The 22,335-nt window shown below is 40.9% G+C and overlaps 1 protein-coding gene across 10 annotated transcripts in view; it reads left to right on the top strand.

Moving 5' to 3' along the window:
* The window catches only part of ARHGEF28 (Rho guanine nucleotide exchange factor 28), a 298,167-nt gene that overhangs the window by 229,115 nt on the left and 46,717 nt on the right, over positions 1–22,335 (top strand). For all 10 annotated transcript variants that reach the window (XM_026498793.4, XM_057307006.1, XM_057307008.1 and 7 more), the window contains 7 exons: positions 1,827–2,074; positions 8,838–8,960; positions 10,238–10,355; positions 13,229–13,483; positions 15,225–15,301; positions 19,774–19,952; positions 21,003–21,094. In XM_026498793.4, the coding sequence (XP_026354578.3) occupies positions 1,827–2,074; positions 8,838–8,960; positions 10,238–10,355; positions 13,229–13,483; positions 15,225–15,301; positions 19,774–19,952; positions 21,003–21,094 (1,092 nt within the window). The remainder of the gene's footprint in view (positions 1–1,826; positions 2,075–8,837; positions 8,961–10,237; positions 10,356–13,228; positions 13,484–15,224; positions 15,302–19,773; positions 19,953–21,002; positions 21,095–22,335) is intronic.

A 22,335-nucleotide genomic window follows, 5' to 3' on the forward strand; every position in this document is an offset into this window, starting at 1 on the left:
AATCACAGTAAGTTTTCACATATTTTAATGTAGGGCAGACAGGGCTCTGAGTACATAGCTCTGCCGCTTGCCCACACGCACCAGCGGGTACCTTTCTCATGGACTGCGGTGGGTTGGGCAGCACCTGGATCAGAGCAATGTGGGCCTGCGTCCTGCAGTCCTAAGTGTGAATTTCAACTCACATTTTACTCTTTCCTGTGTTTTAATTATCAGTTAATGGTCATTTTTTCAGTGGATGGTCACTTTGGACTATTGCCACTTTTGGGGGTCACATAGTAACTTTGTGTTTAACCGTAGGAAGAACTGTCAGACTGTTTCCCAAAGCAGCTGCACCAATTTACCTGCCCGCCTGTGGTGTACGGAGGATTTTGCTTTCTGCACATCCTCACCAACACTTCTTTATTGTCCACCCTTTTTATTCCAGTTGGCCTCGTGTGTGTGAAGTGGTGTCTTATTTTGAGTTTATTTGCATTTTCTTGCAAATAAAGATGATAAGCATCTTTCCATGTGCTCACTGGTCATCCGTAAATCTCTTTGGAGAAACATCTATTCAGGTCATTTGCCCATATTGAAGTGTGTTTTTTGGCTCATTTTGTCTTTTTACTGTTGAGTTGTAATATTTGTTTTTATACTGTGGATGCAAGTCCCTTATGAGAGACTTCTCTTGCATTAAATAGTTTTTTTTTTCGGTCCTTTTACTGGAAATGCCAGCATTACTTTTTCTGTAGAAGCGTCTTAATTAGTGTCATTGGCAGCCACACTCTACTAAAAATTTATATTTGAAAACCAAGCAAGGTCATTGAAAAACACCTGATTCTATGTTCCTTGTAGTATTTAAATCTTCATTGCCATAGCCCACCAACCTGATCATACACATTTTTCTTGAACACCTCCATTTTCTAGAAACTCTCTTTCCATAGACATTGCATTTTAGTTCTAGTAATCTGTGCTAAGATCTGAAAGTCCTATCCCCTAGTTTCTGCCTGTTGACTCTACCCACATAAGAAGTCTGATCTCTCTCTCTAGACTGGCCCTTGGTTGCTACCATGCTGCCGGCCCATTGCCTTCCTTCACCTTTTCTTCTTTCAAAGAAGCCTTGTTACTTGCGTTAAGGTTTAGAACAAGTTGTGTATAACATTTGGGCACTCCGTTTATTCAGCTGGAAGTACAGATAAGATCTACTTACCTTGGTTCTGAGAAATAAATAACATATACTATCCAACAAATGTTAACACCTTTTGTGCCAGGCATTAAGTGTGGAAACCAGGGAAATCGCAGTGAACAAAACGTACAGAGGTTCTGCTCTCATGAACTCACTTTGCTGTGGGGAGACAGAGGACACAACCTACCGTGCGGTACAGAATGTGTGTAAAATACATAATGGGTTGTAGGTAGTGATAAGTGCTGAGAAGAAAAATAGAGTAGTAGGCCGTCTCCAACAGGGGGCAAGGGCTATGAAATGTTAGGCCATACAGAGGAGCCTTAAGAGACAAGTAATCTTCGAAGAGCCCTGTACGACGTTGAGAAGGAGCTAGATGGAGTTAGGAAGAAAATATCTCAGGCAGTTGGAACAGCGAGCATGGAGGCCTTGAAGAAGGGTCTTACTTTCTCCCCTTCTGTGGGCTGTCTTTTCACTTGATCGATGATGTCCCTTGATCATCACGCTCTGTTTATTCCTGGAGAAAGTGGAATCAGTGCTGGCTTTTATAGCGGAAGAATGTCCTTGTTCATAAACATTAAATTTGTCTGACCTTCAGTGTTCAGCCGCTACCGTAGGTCACTGGGGTCCTTCATTGTTCAAGCTTCTTTGCGCACGTGTGTTGCAGAGCTGATGCAGACGGAGATGCACCACATCCGGACGCTGCTCATCATGTCTGAGATCTTCAGGAGAGGAATGAAGGAGGAGCTGCAGCTGGATCACGGCACCGTGGATAAAATCTTCCCCTGCTTAGATGAGTTACTTGAAATCCACAGGCATTTCTTTTATAGCATGAAGGAGCGAAGGCAGGAGTCCTGTGCTGGTGATGACAGGAATTTCATCATCAGCCGAATTGGAGATATTCTAGTTCAGCAGGTAAGAGAGGAAGGTTTGCAGACTCTCTACAATGTAAAAAGCCTGTGAAGAATGGGAATTGCTTTACCATGACTGCAGATGGGACTGGTTGGTTTTCTTCTGTTGGATACCCCTTTGTGTGCCTAGTGGCTGAGAGCTTTAACAGCCAGTGACGGACTTCTGTGAGTCTCATACCTGGTGGGATGATCCCTGTCCCTCTCTCCTGTGACCAGGAGTCACAGCCATATCTAAATCTCTTAGGAAAATTCTGCTTAGACTTTTTGATGTGGTGGCTCTATGATAACAGGGCTTCCTCCATGGACCAGTGGTAGTCATGCCAGTATCTCCAAGACAGATGTTGGCTCATCTTAGGAAGAGTGAGGAAGATCTGTTATCATTAAAGACTTAGTGTTCCTGCCTGGGAAACGACACAGCAAATGTCAGTAAAAAGAGGCACTTCTTAGGTAGTTGGGATGTTCGATGCGTCATGAGAATGGATTGTGCTACTCTCCTAATAGGAGAGGGAAAACACAATTTTGACAGTTTGTATTGGCCTTCTGATCCCTTTTAAAGGGGTTTTCTGTGATAAAGATGCTGATAGAGAAGTTAAATAACATGTGTTCAGTGACCGTCATAGGGTAAGCACTTTCCCGGGTACTTGCATGTGTATTACCTCCTTTTCCCTTCACAACTGTCTGTATAAGGTAGATATTATTTTCCCCATTGCATGACTACAGAAACCAGGGTATGGAGAGGGAATGATTTTTTCAAGTTCACTTACCTCCTAAGTAGCATAACAGAGGTTTGAATCAAAATCTGCTCTCTGAACAATGAATTAGGTGTAGGATTTCTTGAGACCTCTGATGACATCTGGGGAAGCTTTTTATCATCACTAGTTTGTAAGCCCCAGTAAAACAGGGATTCTTGTTGATTTGATGACTAATGTATTTCACCTAAAACAGTGCTTGGTACCATAAATATTTATTGAGTGAATGGGTCACTTAGAATAAAACGCCAGGAATCACTCGAATGCCATGTTTTGTAGTCCCTTCTAGTACTTGGGGAAAGGCATGGAGATGCATCCCTAGTTAGCTTAGTTGGACTTCTTCTAGATAAATAACAAAATGTCATCTTCTCCACACTGTTTTCCAAAGTGGCTGTACCAACTTGCATTCCCACCAACAGTGTAAGAGGGATCTCCTTTCTCCACATCCTCTCCAACATTTGTTGTTTCTTGCCTTGTCAATTTTTGCCATTCTAACTGGCGTAAGGTGGTATCTCAATGTGGTTTTGATTTGAATTTCCCTGATGGCTAATCATTTTGAACATTTTTTCATGTGTCTGTTAACCATTTGTATGTCTTCATTGGAAAAGTGTTCATATATTCTGCCCATTTTTTGATTTGATTATTTGTTTCTCATGTATTGAGTTTGAGAAGTTCTTTGTAGATCTTGGATACCAGTCTTTTATCTGTAGTGTCATTTGCAAATATCTTCTCCCATGCTGTGGGCTGCCTCTTAGTTTTTTTGACTGTTTCCTTGGCTGTGCAGAAGTTTTTTATCTTGATGAAGTCCCACAAGCTCATTTTTTCTTTTGTTTCTCTTGCCTTTGGAGATGTGTCATGAAAAAAGTTGCTGTGGCCGATGTCAAAAGAAGTTGCAGCCTATGTTCTCCTCTATGATTTTGATGGATTCCTGTCTCACATCAAGGTCTTTCATCCATTTAGAGTTTATCTTTGTGTATGGTGTGAGAGAGTGGTCAAGTTTCATTTTTTTGCATATAGCTGTCCAATTTTCCCAGCACCATTTATTGAAGAGACTGTCTTTTTTCCACTGGATGTTTTTTCCTGCTTTATCAAAGATTAGTTGCCCAAAGAGCCGAGGGTCCATTTCTAGGTTCTCTGTTCTGTTCCATTGATCTATGTGTCTGTTTTTGTGCCAGTGCCATGCTGTCTTTGTGATCACAGCTTTGTAGTATACCTTGAAGTCCGGCAACGAGATGCCCCCAGCTTTGTTTTTCTTTTCAACAATTCCTTGGCGATTCGGGGCCTTTTCTGGTTCCACACAAATTTAAGGGCTGTTTGTTCCAGTTCTTTGAAAAATGTCATTGGTATTTTGATCGGGATGGCATTGAAAGTGTAGATTGCTCTGGGTAGCATGGACATTTTAACTATGTTAATTCTTCCGATCTATGAGCATGGAATATTTTTCCATTTTTTTGTGTCTTCTTCAATGTCTTTCAAGAGTGATTTGTAGTTTCTAGAATATAGATCACTTAAAAAGTTAAAAATAGAGCTACCCTATGATCCAGCAATTGCACTACTGGGTATTTATCCCAAAGATACAGATGTAGTGAAGAGAAGGGCCATATGCACCCCAATGTTCATAGCAGCATTGTCCACAATAGCTAAATTGTGGAAGGAGCAGAGATGCCCTTCAAGAGACAAATGGATTAAGAAGATGTGGTCCATTTATACAATGAAATATTACTCAACCATCAGAAAGGATGATTACCCAGCGTTTGCAGCAACATGGATGGGACTGGAGGAGATTATGCTAAGTGAAATAAGTCAAGCAGAGAAAGACAATTATATGGTTTCACTCACTTATGGAACATAAGGAATAGCAGGGAGATCGGTAGGAGAAGGAAGGGAAGAATGAAAGGGGGGTAAACAGAAGGGGGAATGAACCATGAGAGACTGTGGACTCTGGGAAACAAACTGAGGGCTTCAGAGGGGAGGGAGGTGGAGGACTGGGATAGGCCAGTGATGGGTATTAAGGAGGGCACGTATTGCATGGAGCACTGGGTGTTATACACAAATAATGAATCATGGAACATTGCATCAAAAACTAAGGATATACTGTATGGTGACTAACATAACATAATAAAAAATTACTATTAAAAAAACAAAACAAAAAACCCCAAAATGTCATCTTCTCCAAAAGACTGATTTTGAATCCATTTCACTGTGTCACACACAATAATAGAGTTCAGCTGTTGGTTCATTTACTAAAAATGGAGGACTTAAGTTCATTGATATAAATATGCTTAAATATTTTTAATACACAAAACAACCCCCCCTTAGTTGTTCAATAACTATTTCTACATGTCTAATGTAAAAATCCACATTAGTAACAAGTTTTTAATCAAAGAGTAATCTGCTTTTCAGATGGTCTACACAGTCATTGACCTGTTCTGTCCTCCTGATTATTGGAAACATACAGTGCCAAATTAAGAGACCGTAAAGTCGTTTGCAAGACAGTTTGAGTAAAAGTGTCCGAATATGTCTGAACTTCAACCTGAGTACATTCAAAAACGAAGTGCAAGATGTTTTCATCATTTGAAATTATTTACATCTCTTTCCTTGAAGGAAGTACTGTGTTTTAATTCTAATTTAGAACACTTTTGTTCATAAGTGACTTTTGTAGTTAACATATTTTCTATCTCTGCCAGCTCTGTTTTTATTTCATTGCTGTTCATAGAGGAGGACTTCAGTGGAGAACAGGGTTGGGAAGTTGGCTGTTACACGGGATGAGCTTGGTGTGCTGCTTTTGGATGAAGCACAAATTTCTCCTTTGGGGAAAGATTCTTGGTCATTCAGAGACAAGGATTTAAGCCAGCTTTTGTGTTTCTTTTGTTGGTCATGCATAGGGAGCATGACTGGGGGTCTCCTCCCAATACGATAAAAAGTTGTTTCCTGAGGAACAATTTAGCAGAATCCTGAGACAGGGGATGTGGGGGTGGTGCTCTGCGGGGACAAAGGAAGAGCTAGCTGTGGAAAGGATGCAGGAGAGAAGACTTTGGGGGAAATCTTTAACTCTTTAACAATGGAGAACATTGCTCAGGAGGCTAGCCTGGAATAGGGTGCTAATTTAGTGGAAATAATTGGTATTGGAAAGAAATTGTGAATATGAGGAACATGGCTGGTGTAAAGCGGTAGTCTGCCAACTTCAGGTGCCTAAGAACCTCTTGAAGCTTGTTAAAAATGAAGACCACTGTGTTCCAACGCCCCGGTGGTTTTGTTTTCATAGGATTGGGGCAGGATCTGGGGTTTGGCATTTTAAAGTTTTAATTTTTAGAATTATTTTTCCCCACTGCTGACATCTTGCAAAACTCTAATGCAATATCATAACCAAATACTGACGGTGATGCAGATAAGATATAGAACATTTCCATCATCACCACCATCCTCACAAAGATTACTCATCTGGCTACTCTGTAGCCACACCTACTTCCCTCCTGCCCCCACCTCCTTAACAGCTGGCAACAACTAATCTAGTCTCTGTTTCTCTAATTTTGTCATTTCAATAATGTTAGATAAATTACATGAGTGTTATATATAGAATACACATAATATGTAATCTCCCTTGGATTGGCTTCTTTCACTCAGCATAATTCTCTCAAGTATCATCTAGGTGGTGGTGTGTATCAATAGTTCCTTCCTTTTTATTGTTGGGTAGTAGTCAGGCTATGGAAGTACCGTGGTTTATTTCATCATTCACTTGTAGAAGGACATCTGGTTGTTTCTCGTTCTTGGCTATTAGAAGTAAAGCTGTTTTGGGGTGCCTGGCTAGCTCGGTTGGTAGAGTGTGAGGCTCTTGATCTTGAGGTTGTGAGTTTGAGCCCCACAGTGGGTGTAGAGTTTACTTAATAAAAGAACTTTAAAAAAAGAAGTAAAGCTAATTTTAAACATTCATGTACAGATTTTTGTGCACACTTAAGTTTTTATTTCTCTGGGATAAATGTCTGGGTGTCTCAAATTCTGGGTAGTATGGTAGTTGCATGCTTAATTTTGTGAGAATCTGCCATCTGTTTTCCAAAGTGGTTGTACTATTTTATATCCCCATCAACATTGTACAAGTAATTTGGTTTCTCTGCATCCTCACCAGCATTTGGTGTTGTCACTATTTTTTATTTTAGCTATTCTGAAAGATGTATATGGATAACTCACTGTGGTTTAAATTATAATTCCCCCACAGTGGATGATGTTCAACATCTTTCATGTGCTTATTTGTCATCTGTAGATCCTCTCTGGTAAAAGGTTGGCTCATGTCTTTGCCCATTTTCTAATTGGATTGTTTGTTTTCTTACTGTTGAGTATTGAAATATCTTTATATATTCTAGATCCTAGTCCTTTGTCAGATATGTGATTTGCAAACATTTTCTTAAGTCTTTAACTTGTTTTCTCATTCTTTAAGTTAAAGTCCATTATTTCAGTTTTTCCTTTTAAACGTCATGGTTTTGGTTTCATGTCTAAGAACTTTTTGTCTAGCCTAAGATGTCAAAAGATTTTCTCCTATATATATTTGTAAACGTTTTACAGTTTTATGTTTTACATTTAAGTCTGTGATCCATTTTGAGTTAATTTTTAAGATATGAGCCACACGTCAAGACTTACTTTTTGTTTTTAGTCTGTGGATGTCTAATTGCCCCAATGCCATTTGTTGGAAGTACCATCCTTCCTCCATTGAATTGCTTTTGCTCCTCTGTCAAAAATCCATTGGGCATTTTGGGTTCCTACTCTGTTCCACTAATCTATGTGTCTATCCTTTCACACAGTCTTAATTATTGTAGCTATATAATAAATCTTGAAATTGGATAGACTGAGTCCTTCTACTTTATTTTTTTCCAAATTGTTTTTAGCTGTTCTATTATTTTATCTTTCCATCTAAATTCTACAATAATCTTGTCTATATGTATTTTTTTAAAAACTTGCTGGGATTATGATGAGGATTGCATTAAACCTATAGATCAATTTGGGAAAATTGATGTCTTTACCATGTTGAGTCTTCTAATCTATGAACATGATATATCTCTCCATTGATTTACATCTTTGATTTTTTTCACCAGCATTGTATGGTTGTCAGCATGGAAGGCCTATGTGTACTATGTTAGATTTGGGTTTTTTTTGTTTTTTTTTTTTTTTTTTTTGAGCAATCATCGGTACTTTAAGAATCAGCTCTTGAGACATACTGGGCTCAAACATAGATAAAGCTGTAAGCAGATGAAAAGATCAGAGATGGTGATGTAAAGCTGAAGTACTTGTCAGGGACTAGGTGAGTGTGTTCTGGTTTCTGTTGTAATAATATTGATTGTGGCAGAGGCTGAAACATTGGCATTCAGGTAATTCAGTTTGTTCCCTCCATACCACCTTATGAATCTGATTTGGTTCCCATCTAGATTTTTCTACAGAGATGTTTCCATAGGGCAAACTTATTGAAATATCCAGCCCATATCTCTACTTTGGTCCATCAGTTAGTAAGTCCATCAGTAATCCATTCTGATTATTCACCTTTCCCTTTTACCTGCTTTTTGACCCATTTGTGATGTGTTGACAAAATCAAATTCTGAATTGAGGACTGAGTCCACGGACATGATCAATTCACCAATATAAATGTCAACCTATGAGAGGTAAACCTTCTTCAGCACCCCCCAAGTGTTGCGACGTAGTTTTTCTTCAGTCTATAAAAGTAATAAGACAATAAGTTGAAATGATAAGTTGCACAAACACCTAAAAAAGAATAAAAGGTAACAAATGTTTTTCATTTGGCTGGTAATTGAATTAGTTCAATACCGCCTAACCCCAGTAGGTTGATGTCTTCCCCTTACCTCTTGGCAACTTCTTAGTTTAATTTAAAAGGTGTCTGGAGAAAGAAGGGATTGTGTTTAGAAATTTCATGTTTATTCTTTATTTGCTGAGAATATATTGAAATAAATGAAAATTGCATGTTCTTTTCAGTGTTTAGAATTAATTTGTGAATGATTATTGAAATGTCATTCTCAGTTTTCAGAAGAAAATGCAAATCAAATGAAGAAAATATATGGAGAATTCTGTAGCCATCACAAAGAAGCTGTTAGCCTCTTTAAAGAACTCCAACAAAATAAAAAGTTTCAGAATTTTATTAAGGCAAGTATTTTTAAACTATTGCAAAGTGGTAAGCCACTTTGGGGAAATAGTTCATGCTTTCTTGTTACATGACCTTAACAAGTTTTACATCTAGGTGCTGATTTTCAGGGGAAGGAGAAGAAAGGGATAGGCTTGTGGTAAAGAAGGAAAGTCTCTTTTTCTGTCTTAGTAAAATATTTCTCCCAAATCATTTCCTTTTGTATCTTATATTTGTAAAGTGTCCTCCAAGCTTCTGAGCACCTTTGTAATATCCTGGGTTGTCATTTTATGTCCTGAGAAGTAATAAATCAGAAGAACCTTAGTAAAAATACAGAACTGACCCCACCCCCACTGGATTACTTTGAAGCAAATCTAGAACATCATATAATTTCTCATGTATTTAATATGTATCTCTACACAATGCATCTTTTAAAAATTGCAAAGATAAGAAACCAGGGATGTACTGTATGGTGACTAACATAATATAATAAAAAAAATTAAAAAAAATATAAAAAAATTGCAAAGATATTGTCATAGTAAGTTAAGAATTATTCTTTAATATCTTCAGACAGCTGGTCGATATTCAGATTTCCTTAAAAAATGAAATGAAATTGTATTGCTTAAGTCAGAATCCGACTAAAGTTGACATATTGTGTATCAGAGTTATATCTTTTAAATCTCCTTTATTTTTTGGTGTCCAGTTTATGTGTTGAAGAAATTTGTCCTTCAGAGTTCCATGGACTGTACATTTTTTTCCTTTTATTTTGAGAATGTTAGCAGACTTCCCCCTCCCCCAGACTGCACACATGAGTATTGAGAACTTGAAAACTTAAAGAACACTATGAAATTTTTAGGCAAAAAGTTGACCTGATTAGAGGTAACTGTAAGTGCTGTAATGAATGATAACAGGTGTAGAGGAAGAATGGTTAGAAAAACCGACAGTAAATTGCAAACTCACACTCAAAATGTAACTTTGATTCATGAATATTTTCCAGAACTTTTGCTCTTCATAAATCTTAACACTTAGTGAAACTTGCTTACTTTTGGAGTTAACTGCAAATATATCAGTGTAACTTGAAACTTCTTAATCTTGGAGAGTCAGGCTATTGAGAGATTAATGACAAAGTGTATGATTTAATGATACTGAATCGAGTTTTAATCAACTATAATGCATATTACGTTGTATCTGAATAGAATGATACAGTGGCAGATTCTTTGTATTACTAAACTCAGACCTAAAAAGAAAATACAGTTTGTGTATATAAAAATGCGTGTGTGTGTGTGTGTGTGTTTTAAAGCTTCGAAATAGTAATCTCTTGGCTCGACGCCGAGGAATTCCAGAGTGCATCCTGCTGGTCACCCAGCGCATCACAAAATACCCTGTCCTGGTGGAAAGGATTCTGCAATACACAAAGGGTGAGTCGTAACTTCTGGGATAAACATTTGCCTCTTGCATTAATTTTAAGCATAGCCAAGGTGTCATCAACAGATACAGATGCTAGTGGCCTGTGATTCATGAAGATTGTTGATTAGGGGAAAACTTTTAGAGCCTTAGGATTTGGATCCGTTTTGAGACGTTATGCTTTATAGTGTAGCTCGGGCAGTAGTCTGAATTGCTCCAGGCAGCCTAAGCCAAGCAGCGTTCTTCATACTTTGGTTCTGCCTCTCCCCTCTTCAATTTCCCTGTGTCTGGATCTTAATACCTCTGTTTCCTCATCTTCCTGTTACCTTATCAGTAGTCTGATGAAACATACCCCATGGATCCTATCACCAGATGTCACATCTTCCAAGCAGTGAATCACTAGATTTGAGAATGATTTCTGAGGGAGCTATTGTTTACCCTGTGAGTTCATCAAGTTCCAGGGGTAACATCTAGGCATCTTTTAAGAAGCTAGTAACGCACATGGCTGGACCGTAAGCTCCTGAAGGATCGAGAAGGCGTGTGTCTGTCTGGTTCATGGCTGGATCTTGAATGCCTAGTGCAGTGACTGGTACAGTAGAGGCTATCAATAAATAGAAACATACCAGAGCAGTGAACAATTAAATAAAAATGCCTGTTCCTCCAGCTAGCTTATTGATCTTGAGTAAATTATTGGTCGGAGGGTAGCATGTTAGGTTAACAAGGGCTTGGGTTTAGAATCGTGTGAACTTGTATTGCCATTGCATATACTTGGTTTTGCAACTCATTGGTTGGGCACATTCGTTAAAGGAGCCTCAGTTAATCCTCGGGGAATTGTGAGGATTAAATGAGATTGTTGCATAAAATGCCCAGTGCAGAGCCTGCTGTAAACAAAGGACTCACTAAGCGGGAACTGTTTTTATTACCTTTGTTATGACCAGTTGCCTTGGAAGTAATGAAAGGGGTAATGAGCTCTTAAGCACCCCCTCTAAAAAAGTCAACCTCTAACATCCTCTTTTTGGGAAGCGGTCTAGGCACGCAGAAATATATGAATTAGTGTTTCCTTTTTTCAGTCACATTAACAACTAAGTTCAGGCAGGAATGGTAGCCTCTATTCCTTGTATTCCATTTTTACTTCTCCCTGTAATTCAATATAAAAGAAAATATAGGCACCGTACGCAGAGAAAAGCCTCATAAATGTTGCTCTCAGCAAAATAATGAAAACAGAATTAAGGCTTTCAGTTGTATGATGTTCATATTGTCTTAAGGCTAGAATTTAATACAATACCTCAAAGACAAAAGTGTGCCAGATTGTGTTAGGTCGGCTACTGCTACTCTAAGAATCAGCCCATGCCGAATTCCTGGTAGAATGAATAACAGTCATTACCTACTGTGTGTCAGAAGTGGTAAGTGTGACGCAGGGCTTTTCGGATATAGCTGGCATGATGGTTGAATGGACCCTGCTTCCTTAGGTCAGACCTTACCAATGGTCCATTCTCGCTCTCTCTGGCTCCTGGGAGCATTGGTTTATGGGACATGGTTATGGCAGTGCTTCTCAAACTTCGTTAGGCATATTCCTCTCCTGCAGATCTTGCTTTACATGCACATTCTGCTTCAATGAAGTCTGGGGTGGAACCCAGCGTCCCTAGTAAGACTCCCAGGTGGGGCTGATGCTGCATCACTTAGGGTAGCCTGCCATCACAAGACAGTAATTTGTCCCTGAAGGTCAAAAGAAAACTGAGCCTTTTCTTGGTTTCACCCCAACTTACCTTGTAACTCAACGTTGATGTCCTTTACTCCCCTTTCCTATTTATGAAATATGCTCTTTGGAAAGGAGAACCTTTTGCAGGTTGATAAGTGTAGTAAAGAGGATGCTTTTGCAGACAGTGAGAAAGAAAATATCTTCCTTGTGAAAGATCCCTGTCAGGATCTGTTCCTTGATTTTCTGGAACAACCTTCATGCTTGTAGGACATTGAGAACCTGGAAATGTTCAGACTATTTGAGGACTTGCCCTCTCTCACTTGACTGCTGTTTCTGTGTGTTGATTTCTGCTGCTGTAGGCTTTTGTTTTCTCTGCCAGTTTTTCTTTTCTCCTCTCCTTCTGACACCTTCTGACCTCTTGAAACTTTCACTTCGGTTTGCCTCAATAAACATGAACTAGGTGTTTCTTATTATCCAATAAGACAATAGTTAAATTCAGTTTCATCTGGAGTTCTAGGAGGATGTTCCAGAAACTCCTCCAGAGCTTTTTCTTCAGATAATTGAGAGATACAAACAGATGGCCAGTGTTTTAAAGAGGAACACCTGGAATCAATGATTATCTACTGTTGCCATGAGTATGGCTGACCCACTAGGCACAGTGCCTTTGTCCCATTTTTTTCGGTTGAGAAAATGTTGAAGTATCATTTTGAGTATTTTTTTATGGAGGGAGGGAGCCAGGAAGGCAAATGAGTCTGGCACCTGTTCAAGTCCCCCTGCAGCTCCCTTTCATGAGAGGACCCTCATCTGGGCCTGCAGCTTGGCTAAGTTCTAAGAAATTCAGTGAAGGGATTACTTGATTACCTGTGTCTGAGAAGGTAGACAGGAAGCGTAGGTTAGTACATGACATATTCAGTGCTCTTGGGGCAGGTCAGACCAATCTTCAGAGCCCAGACATCGTACTGATAGTATTTCAGCTGAAGAATATCTGATAATTAAATCTTTTATAATTAAATCTTGTAACAGTTCTTTTTGGGAGGAAGGGTGCAGAGTGATAATGTGACTCTAATCCAGCATTTTTGTTGTATGATTTTTGCTCTTCGTATCATTTTAATTGCATTTAAAACTAAAAAAATATTCTTCCTCAGCACTCTGGCTTATTCTATAGTGTTCTTTCTTTTTCCCATGCAGAAGGAAGTGAAGAACATAAAGACTTGTGCAAAGCCCTGTGCTTAATTAAAGACATGATTGCAGCAGTGGATTTAAAAGTCAGCGAGTATGAGAAAAACCAAAAATGGCTTGAGATCCTAACTAAGATCGAAAACAAAACCTACACAAAGCTCAAAAACGGCCATGTGTTCAGGAAGCAAGCACTGATAAGTAAAGAAAGGACTCTCTTACATGATGGCCTTGTTTACTGGAAAACTGCTACGGGTCGTTTCAAAGGTATTGTTTCTCCTCCTTTGACATATGTTACTCTTTTAACAGGACAGATTTTCAAAAGAAGAGTGGTTCAGAGATGGCAGGCACACACACAAACCCTGGGGAAGTGGGAAAGCATCAAGTCGTGGACTTCAATAGGCAAATGCTGCATATCTTTGGTGGGAGTTTGCTGCCCCAAGCAAAAGCCTTCATCTACGTTTTATGAATTTGCAGTTTGGGATATTGGAATGAAAGGAGCTGAGATTTCTGCTAACTGTTGGCACGGAAATATTACTCTGGCAAATGTAGTGTGTTGAAAATGAGGCAGTACGCCTACACACCTAGAGGCTGTGTGCCAAGCCAGCTGGGGGCTGTCACACCAGCGAGGGGAGAAATGAGTTCTGAATGTCGTGTTTCTTACTGAGTAATAAGATGCAGAAATATACATGCTCGCAGTGGCACAAACTCTTCCTCAGTGCTACTGTTTGGCATTAACTGGCCTTAACCTGACCCTGCTAAACTAGGTAGAGTCTAAAACCGTTTATTCAGTTCTAAAGGACTGATTCTGTGGGTGGCGTCTTACCTGATCCAGGCTTTCTCGACGGATCACACACTATAGAACCGCCTTGGGAGCTTAAACAAAATTCCCGATGTTCAGGTCTTCTCACAGAGATTCTAATTTTATTGGTCTGGGGATGAAGCCCACGCATAGGGATGCTAAAGGCTCCCACGTGAGTCTGCTGTAAAGCCAGGGTTAAGAACCCCCAGTCTGCTCTCCCTGTGTTTAATGTATCTTAATAACTTCCTCCGATAAGTGAGAGGAAGAGGTTTTAATTTCTAGGTACTCCAAGGGAACTCGTTACTCAAAGGTAACTCAGAGGTAACCCTTTGGAGGATTATCCAGTTTTCACGGTGTTTGCAGCTAATGACTGAAATGGGATTTGTTGATCAGCAGTGTGGGGACTAAACATGAACCACAATTAGAACAGTGACCAAACTACATTACTAACCAGTCTGTAGACCCCTGTGCTCCAAGTCCTTTGCTCTTGGTCCCTTGCATCACATCAGCAGGTTGCTAACTCTATGGTCGGCTAGTGAAGGTGGGTTCCTGTGAACAACTTGTGGGGGACGTGTAAGATCGCAAACTCTGCTCAGGTCTAGATGGAATGATTCAACAGATTGTATACATAGTTCAAGGCCGAAGCTGCCCTCTAACAGTTACGATTAAGGTTCTTTTTCTAAAGGTAAGCATTTGCTCCATTCTATTAGAACCTTTGTTTATTGGATTTTTTTTTTTAAGATTTTATTTATTTATTTGACAGAGAGAGAGACAGCCAGCGAGAGAGGGGACACAAGCAGGGGGGGTGGGAGAGGAAGAAGCAGGCTCCTAGTGGAGGAGCCCGATGTGGGACTTGATCCCAGAACGCCAGGATCACGCCCTGAGCCGAAGGCAGACGCTTAACGACTGCGCCACCCAGGCGCCCCGGATATTTCTTTTCCATTTTGAAAGCTCCAGATTAAATATTGCTGGAGATATACCTGTAGTTACACACACATGCATGCTTAAACACAGCTAAGTTGTCTGTAGAGTTTCTCTTTGGCTATCATAAATACAGGCATTTTCATAAAAGTTCCATAATTAGACTGAATCTTAGTCTTCTTACTTTTAATAAATTGAAGTTTCCATCATGAAATCAGAATATTTGATAAAGGTATTTTAACTGTGGTTGGTTTCATTAATACTAGTGATATCTTTTCTTTGAAGATATCCTGGCTCTACTTCTAACTGATGTGCTGCTCTTTTTACAAGAAAAAGACCAGAAATACATCTTTGCAGCTGTTGTAAGTATATGGCCATGTGATGCATATTTTAAAGGGTAGAGTCCCACATATCTTTGAAAAATGCCTGAAAGTCCTTGTGAAATTAAGTAGCCATCGGCAAGAGTGTACCCCCTATGTTTCCATTAGTATTGGTGATTGCAATGTTCAGTAAGAAGCATCTCATTTGGTTTAACAAGCATGAAAAGTGTTGATTTATAGCCAGGAGTCGTAGTCAGGTAATTCAATTGCTAATTGGTAATTCAGTTGTCAATCGTTAATGTAAAAATACTGAAGTACCTTGAGACTGGTTGGTGGACAGGCTCTCGCCTAAGCCCCTCAAGTGACTCTCTGTCATCTGGCTATCTTGGTATATATTCCAGATCTCTCCCACCCCCTTCCTGACCATGCCTTCCCAGCCACTCAGATGTTAATGCTGGGAACAGTGGGTCTCTTCCAGAATCTTGTTCTGTTTCCATCGGTCTGTCCCTGGTGTACCCGTTGCTTGCCTCATTCATAACTGTCATGATGGTCCTTCTGCCAAACAAGAGAACATTATTGTAGTATCTAAAGTTTAAAGAAGATTCTTGTTTCTACTATAATGACTCTAATTACTAAGATTATTCATATAAAATTTATCTTTATAGTGTGTTACATTAATCTCGTGGCTGGCACAGAGTTAGACTAGAAGTAAAACCAGTATTTATGACATTTTTTACACAGTGTCTTGCAATCCAAAATGACTCAATTAAAGAAGGAAGAGGTCACCAATTAACTTTGTCAGCCTCATGGAACATTAGGCCCTGTTAAAGGAAAGAATCTGAGATGCAGTACCACTGTGGGCATTATACTGGTGGCTCTCTGAAATGGTTCTTATTTGTCACCCATTGACAGGACATTCGGGAATCACTAATAGATGTCATCAGTTTCAACAGGTTTTAGCACATTCAGAGCTTAATGAAGTTTCTGTTAGCCATTCAGAGAAAACACAGAAGCATGGCTGCCCAGGGGTGGATTTGGGGGAAGGAAAAGGTCAGTGGAGTGCCTCACCTGCCCGTCTGTGCTTGTCAGGTTGGCCCCGTAGGCTTCTTCACCCTGTTGATAGGCACGTTGGTTTCATCAGCACACAGATGCCGGGTTGTATAAAGGTCAGAGATAGCCTCACAAAGCTACTCCAGAGGATAGCAAGAGCCTGGAACAAGTCCCTGTGGCTCTGAGGCATTCGAACTGTGTATGCTGCAGATTTCGTGACACCCTACTGATTTGTCAAGCAGCCTCTCTGTGCTGTTATCTGGGATGCTGTGAATGGAGAGAGAGTAAGTGGGAAGGTGGAACCATTTTGTTTGTCCTGTGGGAGGTAAGGACCATGCTAGAAGAGAAAACAAATTCACACCACACCTTTATAGAAACAAAAGTTTGTTCAAAACCAGAGAGCTGAAAGAGAAGCAAATTGTCCTTTCTTGGGTGTTATTACAGGCCAAGGTGACCTGCTGATGAGTCAAAGATGAGACACAGCGTAAAGACAACGGTCTTATTTTCTAGGACAACATAGCATACAGATTGAGGTGAAGGCGTGATGTTCACTTTATAGTACTACTTGAAATATGGATCTGCCCGTCCTATGTGACCTCTTCCAGAGTTATCTGTGTCAGCCTTAGACCACGTTTGCCATTAAGTGGGATGTTAGGAATGCAGTCCACCGAATGCCAGAATGAAGGTGGCCGCAGTTTCGCTCCTCTCCGTAGAAGGGGTTTGGCTCTGGACAACAGTAAGATGGTGCCGATACTGTTTCATGGCGTTGTTAGGTTGATACATAGCAGCTTTCATAAGAGCCAGCTAAGCCCTTGTCCATGTCAGGGAGCAAAATAGAAGCATTATCCTTAAGGACTCAAGGGCACTGTACTGTTCAAGATATGGTTTTGAGCTGCATCACAGAAGTTTAGTTAGCACAGCCCTCGAGTCATAAATACCTAATTTACGCTATATTGAGGGAATTGCTATATTAGCTTGAGGGAATTGCTGTATTAGCTAGGGTTATAGAATGTTTGGATTTCCTGGCTCTCTCCTTGGCATTGGAGAAAGCTTCCTGCTAACACCCACAGGTAAGTTTCTCTGCTCTTTGTGCTATTAGAAAAACTGCTTTAGGAAAGGCTTGACTTACTACATGTTACGAAAGACAGGATGAATTTGGAAATGGCCAGAAGATGAGCAGCTGAAAACAGCAGAAAAATGGAGTCCCTACAAGAGAATTTTGCTTTTAAAGAGGACTCGGCTAGAAATGGGAGTAGGACCCAAACCTTATGAAATGACTAGGAAAAAATAGATAAGTTCATTAAATCCTGCACTACTGTGTGTAGGAGGATCTCTTAAATATTAAAGAAGGTAACTTCAAAATGAATAATAAAAAAGACAAGGGAACTTGGAGATGTGCAAGTTCAAGTTTGAAACAGGAAGCAGTCTGAAGATCTTGTTGTCACAGTGGGATTTTGAATGGCATTCCTAGCGGAGTCAGCCACTCCGTGGAATCCCAAATGGAGACAGAGATGGGGTGACAACAGTGCTAAATGTAGCAGCTCCTTTTCCTCTTCCCCTGGGGCAGAGGCTGGCAGCCCGCCTCAAGGGTTTGGCAGGAAACACACAGGAGGGAACTGGGAGTGGGCTTGGGATCAAGGATCCCATAGCAAGTGCTAGAGACTGTAGTGACCTTGTGAGAACATGGCCTATCTCCCAGAAGGCAGGGATTACTCAGTGACAGCCCGTGTGTTCACATGAGTACATGGGCCCAGGATTGCCAGTCTGCTTTTTCCAAGAACCCATAAATCTACTTTTTAAAAAATAAATAAAGGAAAACCCCCAGTTTTTAAATATTGGCGACTGTTAAAGAAAAAGTTTTTAAAATACTGTGGCAGGAGCCAAACATCTCTGCAGGCTGGCTGAGGCCTGGGCATGATCAATTTTTAACGTCTGTTTCTAAGGTAGACCAGTTACTTCCATTTCTAGAGATTTAATTTGAATTCTTGATCATCTCTAGTGTTCTTGTGTGATTAATATGAATAATGATGAACGTGCCCCCAATGTCTCCTCATCTGATGGTGATTTAATTAATGCTACTTTCTACCTGCTTATGTATTTTTCATTTAAAAAAATATCTGACCTTACCTACCACCTCTTCTCCTTCTATAGCACTAGCCAGCTGGTGCAGATAGTTTCATCCTTGCTAATGTCTGAAGCAATTTAAACCTACTCTGCCTTTTCTATACAGAGGCCATTTACCTTGTAAGCTGAGAAGCCTAAGTCTGTGCAAGGAAGGAAGGAAAGCAAATGAGGTCTTAGATAGTATGTCCATGACTGAGTGGAGGATATTAATAGTGCTCAGGGGCCCACCCTAATTAGGACAGTATTCAAAAAGTTGTTATTTTTTGGTTTTGTTTTTTGCTGCTCAGAGAAGAATGGGCTGAAAAGGTATTCTAGGTACAGCCTTGCACACAACTTTAGATGTGGCAGAGCTGTGTGATGCTGGGCAGGCAGACAGAAGCACTGCAGAGGCAGCTGTGAGGATTGTAGTGGTGTGTTCTGGGTGAAGGTATCACTCAGTCCGTGACGGAGACGCCAATCCTCGTACTGCTACTGACTCTAAACAGTGATGAAAGCCACAAACCAAAGAAAATTCTTCATACTTAGCTCCCAAAACTGTTTATCTCCTGCAGGCATTCTTTTATTTATTTCAACTACGGCTCCCTACCCAGATTAGTAGTATTCCCTTACTCATCATCCCCAGCGCTGAGAATGGGACCTTGAAAGATCGCAGTAAACGTGCGTAGAAGAGGAGATTTAGTCATGGCATGTATGACGAATGTTAGCCTTTCTTCCTCTTCGCTCTGATGGAATTATGCTAAATCCATTTCTACAGACATTTACTGAAAGCCTGCTCTCGGTGTACAAAGATGAATCAGAGCCATTCCTGCCTAGAAAGGCTCACGTGGTGGTGGGCGTTCGCAGGCAGAACCACAGAAGTTCAGTCGCTGTGCTCTCTCCTACGGTAGAAGACGACACTGGTTATGCTCAGGGAATCTGAGGTCACGGCCCCTCTTCACTGTCATTTTCACGGTCCGCTCTAAACCCTGCTAAATTTGATGGGCTCTTAGGTCTGTGATATTCGAGATGCTATTTTCTACCCCATGCCCTCCTAGGAAAGCCCCCAAGCCCCTGACTATGGCATTTTGATATTCTTACTGCTCCGATTGTTCTGTCTTTTTAAAAGTTGTCCTTTTAAGCCACTCATTCTTAAGGACAAACATATTCCTGTATCCTTTTTCTCCATCCTCTCCTCACCATACCCCTTCTGTTGGAGAGCTTACCCGCTTCCACAGCGCTTTTGAAAGCTCAAAGTGAAATGATTTGCCTAGTACTCTCGCTTTCCTTAGCTGATGTGCTTGGTGAGACCTTTGGTCTTGGTCGGATGCCGTTTTATCTGCACACCTTCCTCTGTTCTGTAGGATCAGAAGCCTTCGGTTATTTCCCTTCAGAAGCTCATTGCTAGAGAAGTTGCCAATGAGGAAAGAGGAATGTTTCTAATCAGTGCTTCGTCTGCGGGTCCTGAGATGTATGAAATTCATACCAACTCCAAGGAGGAACGAAATAACTGGATGAGACGAATCCAACAGGCAGTAGAAAGGTAACATTTCCTTCTGTCCACACTCTAGGGAACGGACTTGTCCAATTGGGAAAGTATTCTAACCATGTTTCCTCTGCATGGACACTTGGCCTCAGCCAGAAGGGTCTGCTCCCTGCCCCCTGCCCCTGCCGCCGATAGCCCCTCATCTGCAGCTTTGTTCCCTGCACCTCCCTGCATGTAAAGCCCGACCTCCCCTCTGCCTGCATGAATCCTGCTCATCTTTGGCGCAGCTCATGGCTTCCCTCCTTCGTGAAGACCTCTTCAGCGCCAGTGGTCTCTTCCTTATCTGAAATTCTTGATCATCTGCTCTATAAAGCGTTTCCTCGGTGCTTGTCATAAACCACCTTGTAGCTCTTACCCTTATTGTATATATACGTTTACTAGATTGGAAGCTCCTCGAGGGCAGGGGCTTTGCCTTTTGTTTCTCTTTGTGGCTAATTCTGAAGAATCCTTCAATAAACACTTTTCGATTGGTGGATCTAAGTGTTCTAAGTCAATTTACTTCTCATCACTTGCGGTTTTATAAGTTTTTATGAACGAGATGCGGTGAGGGTGATCATTCTTCATGGTAATTTGATTAGATCGATCTTGAATGGTGTTTTATAAAATTCTTCCACCTCCACTGCACCACACCCAACCTGGCACCCTACCCTCTGTGCCCTCCAACTCCCTCTCCTCTGTCCCATGAAGAAGTACCCAAGTGTAGTAGAAAGCAAAACAGTATTTTAGTTACCCCGAATGCTAGTGTTGGTAGAGTAGGGTGTGGGGGTGTGGGTACATGTGTACCTGAGTGTATGTTTGTGTATGTGTGTTTGTTGGAATTTTTGAATCATCCTGTACTTCTGACTTTGAGAGCTATGTCATATTGTGCAAGGTCCTTTATATACTCGGGAGAACCAGATATCTTGGCTAGAGGACATGAACAATTCTCTTTATGCTGAATTTTTCTTTTCTGAATAATGCTGCTGCCAACTCCCCATGTCTTACTAATGAACTTAAAGATATTTGGATTTGGTTTCAGTTGTCTGTCTTGACTATTGTCTCTTAAAGTTGCCCAGAAGAAGACGGGGGAAGGACAAGCGAATCTGATGAAGAGAGGCGGAAAGCTGAAGCAAGAGTGGCCAGAATTCAGCAATGTCAAGGTACCGTGCAGACATCTCTGATCCCCTGGCTATGGTGTTCTCCTTGGATGTTGGGAAGGCCCACATGTTGTGAGTGGGAGGTTGTAAAGAAATGGTTAATCTAACTCTGTGTATCTGAGGCCCACCCACCACTCTTCAGAAAAAAAAAAAGTATTGGCACTAGGAGTGTTCAGATAAGGTGACTGTCTCCCCCTCCTTCCTCCTTAGTGATTTAAAATACATAACAATTAAAAAAAAATGGGCACATAATATGTAGAAAGCAAGAACTGTGGGCAGCGTGGTCCCCGTGTGCGTTGGGGTCACCATCCAGCAGTGTTATCATCCAGTCCCGGCACTGTCAGGTCACAGTTGTGTGACTTTGGACAAGGAGCCCATTAGCTCTGGTCATTAGTTTCCAAGTCTGTGAATTAAGGAAATTAGATTAGCTCAGTGAGTCTCATCTCTGGATGAACATCAGAATTACTTTGGGAGTTTTGTAAAAATTCTGATGCCTGGGCCCTACGCTCAACCAATTCACTCAGAATCTGTGGAAGGGGGCTCCTGGGTAGCGCAGTCGTTAAGTGTCTGCCTTCGGCTCAGGGAGTGATCCTGGCGTTCCGGGATCGAGTCCCACATCGGGCTCCTCCTCTGGGAGCCTGCTTCTTCCTCTCCCACTCCGCCTGCTTGTGTTCCCTCTCTTGCTGGCTGTCTCTCTGTCACATAAATAAATAAATTAAAAAAAAAAAAAATTTGTGGAAGGTGGCTGTGGATGTCAGTATTTAAAACTCTTCTCAGGTGACACTGAGGCAGACTGAGAACGCCTGGATTAGATGCTGGTTAAGCTCCCTTTAAACAGTAAGAATCATGTGATATGTTGGAATCAGAGGAAAATGATGCGTGCAAAGATGGTCAAGGAAATTGGATGTTTAGAAATAAGAACATAAACCAGTAGGTTTGGTTTTAACCAAGATGGGCTGAAGCCTGAGTGGCTTTGGGCCTTTGCCTTGTTTTCCCTTGTGGGTATCAGTCATCATGAACGGCGCCACCTCAATTTTCATTCCTGAGCTTACTGTTCAGTCTTAATAGAAAACAGCCTGAACAAAGAATAGTTGTGCAAGTGTTTCTGGAGTTAGGGGCATGGGAAAGGACGAACATCTGAGTACAGTAAGTGTACGGAAAAGACAATGGACGCTCAGAGTTGTTAGGTCATTTGCTAAAGGTTACAATCACTAAGTGGAATAATGAGGATTTGAACCTGGTTG

This window comes from Ursus arctos, unplaced genomic scaffold, assembly GCF_023065955.2.
Source record: "Ursus arctos isolate Adak ecotype North America unplaced genomic scaffold, UrsArc2.0 scaffold_5, whole genome shotgun sequence".
NCBI lineage: Eukaryota > Metazoa > Chordata > Mammalia > Carnivora > Ursidae > Ursus > Ursus arctos.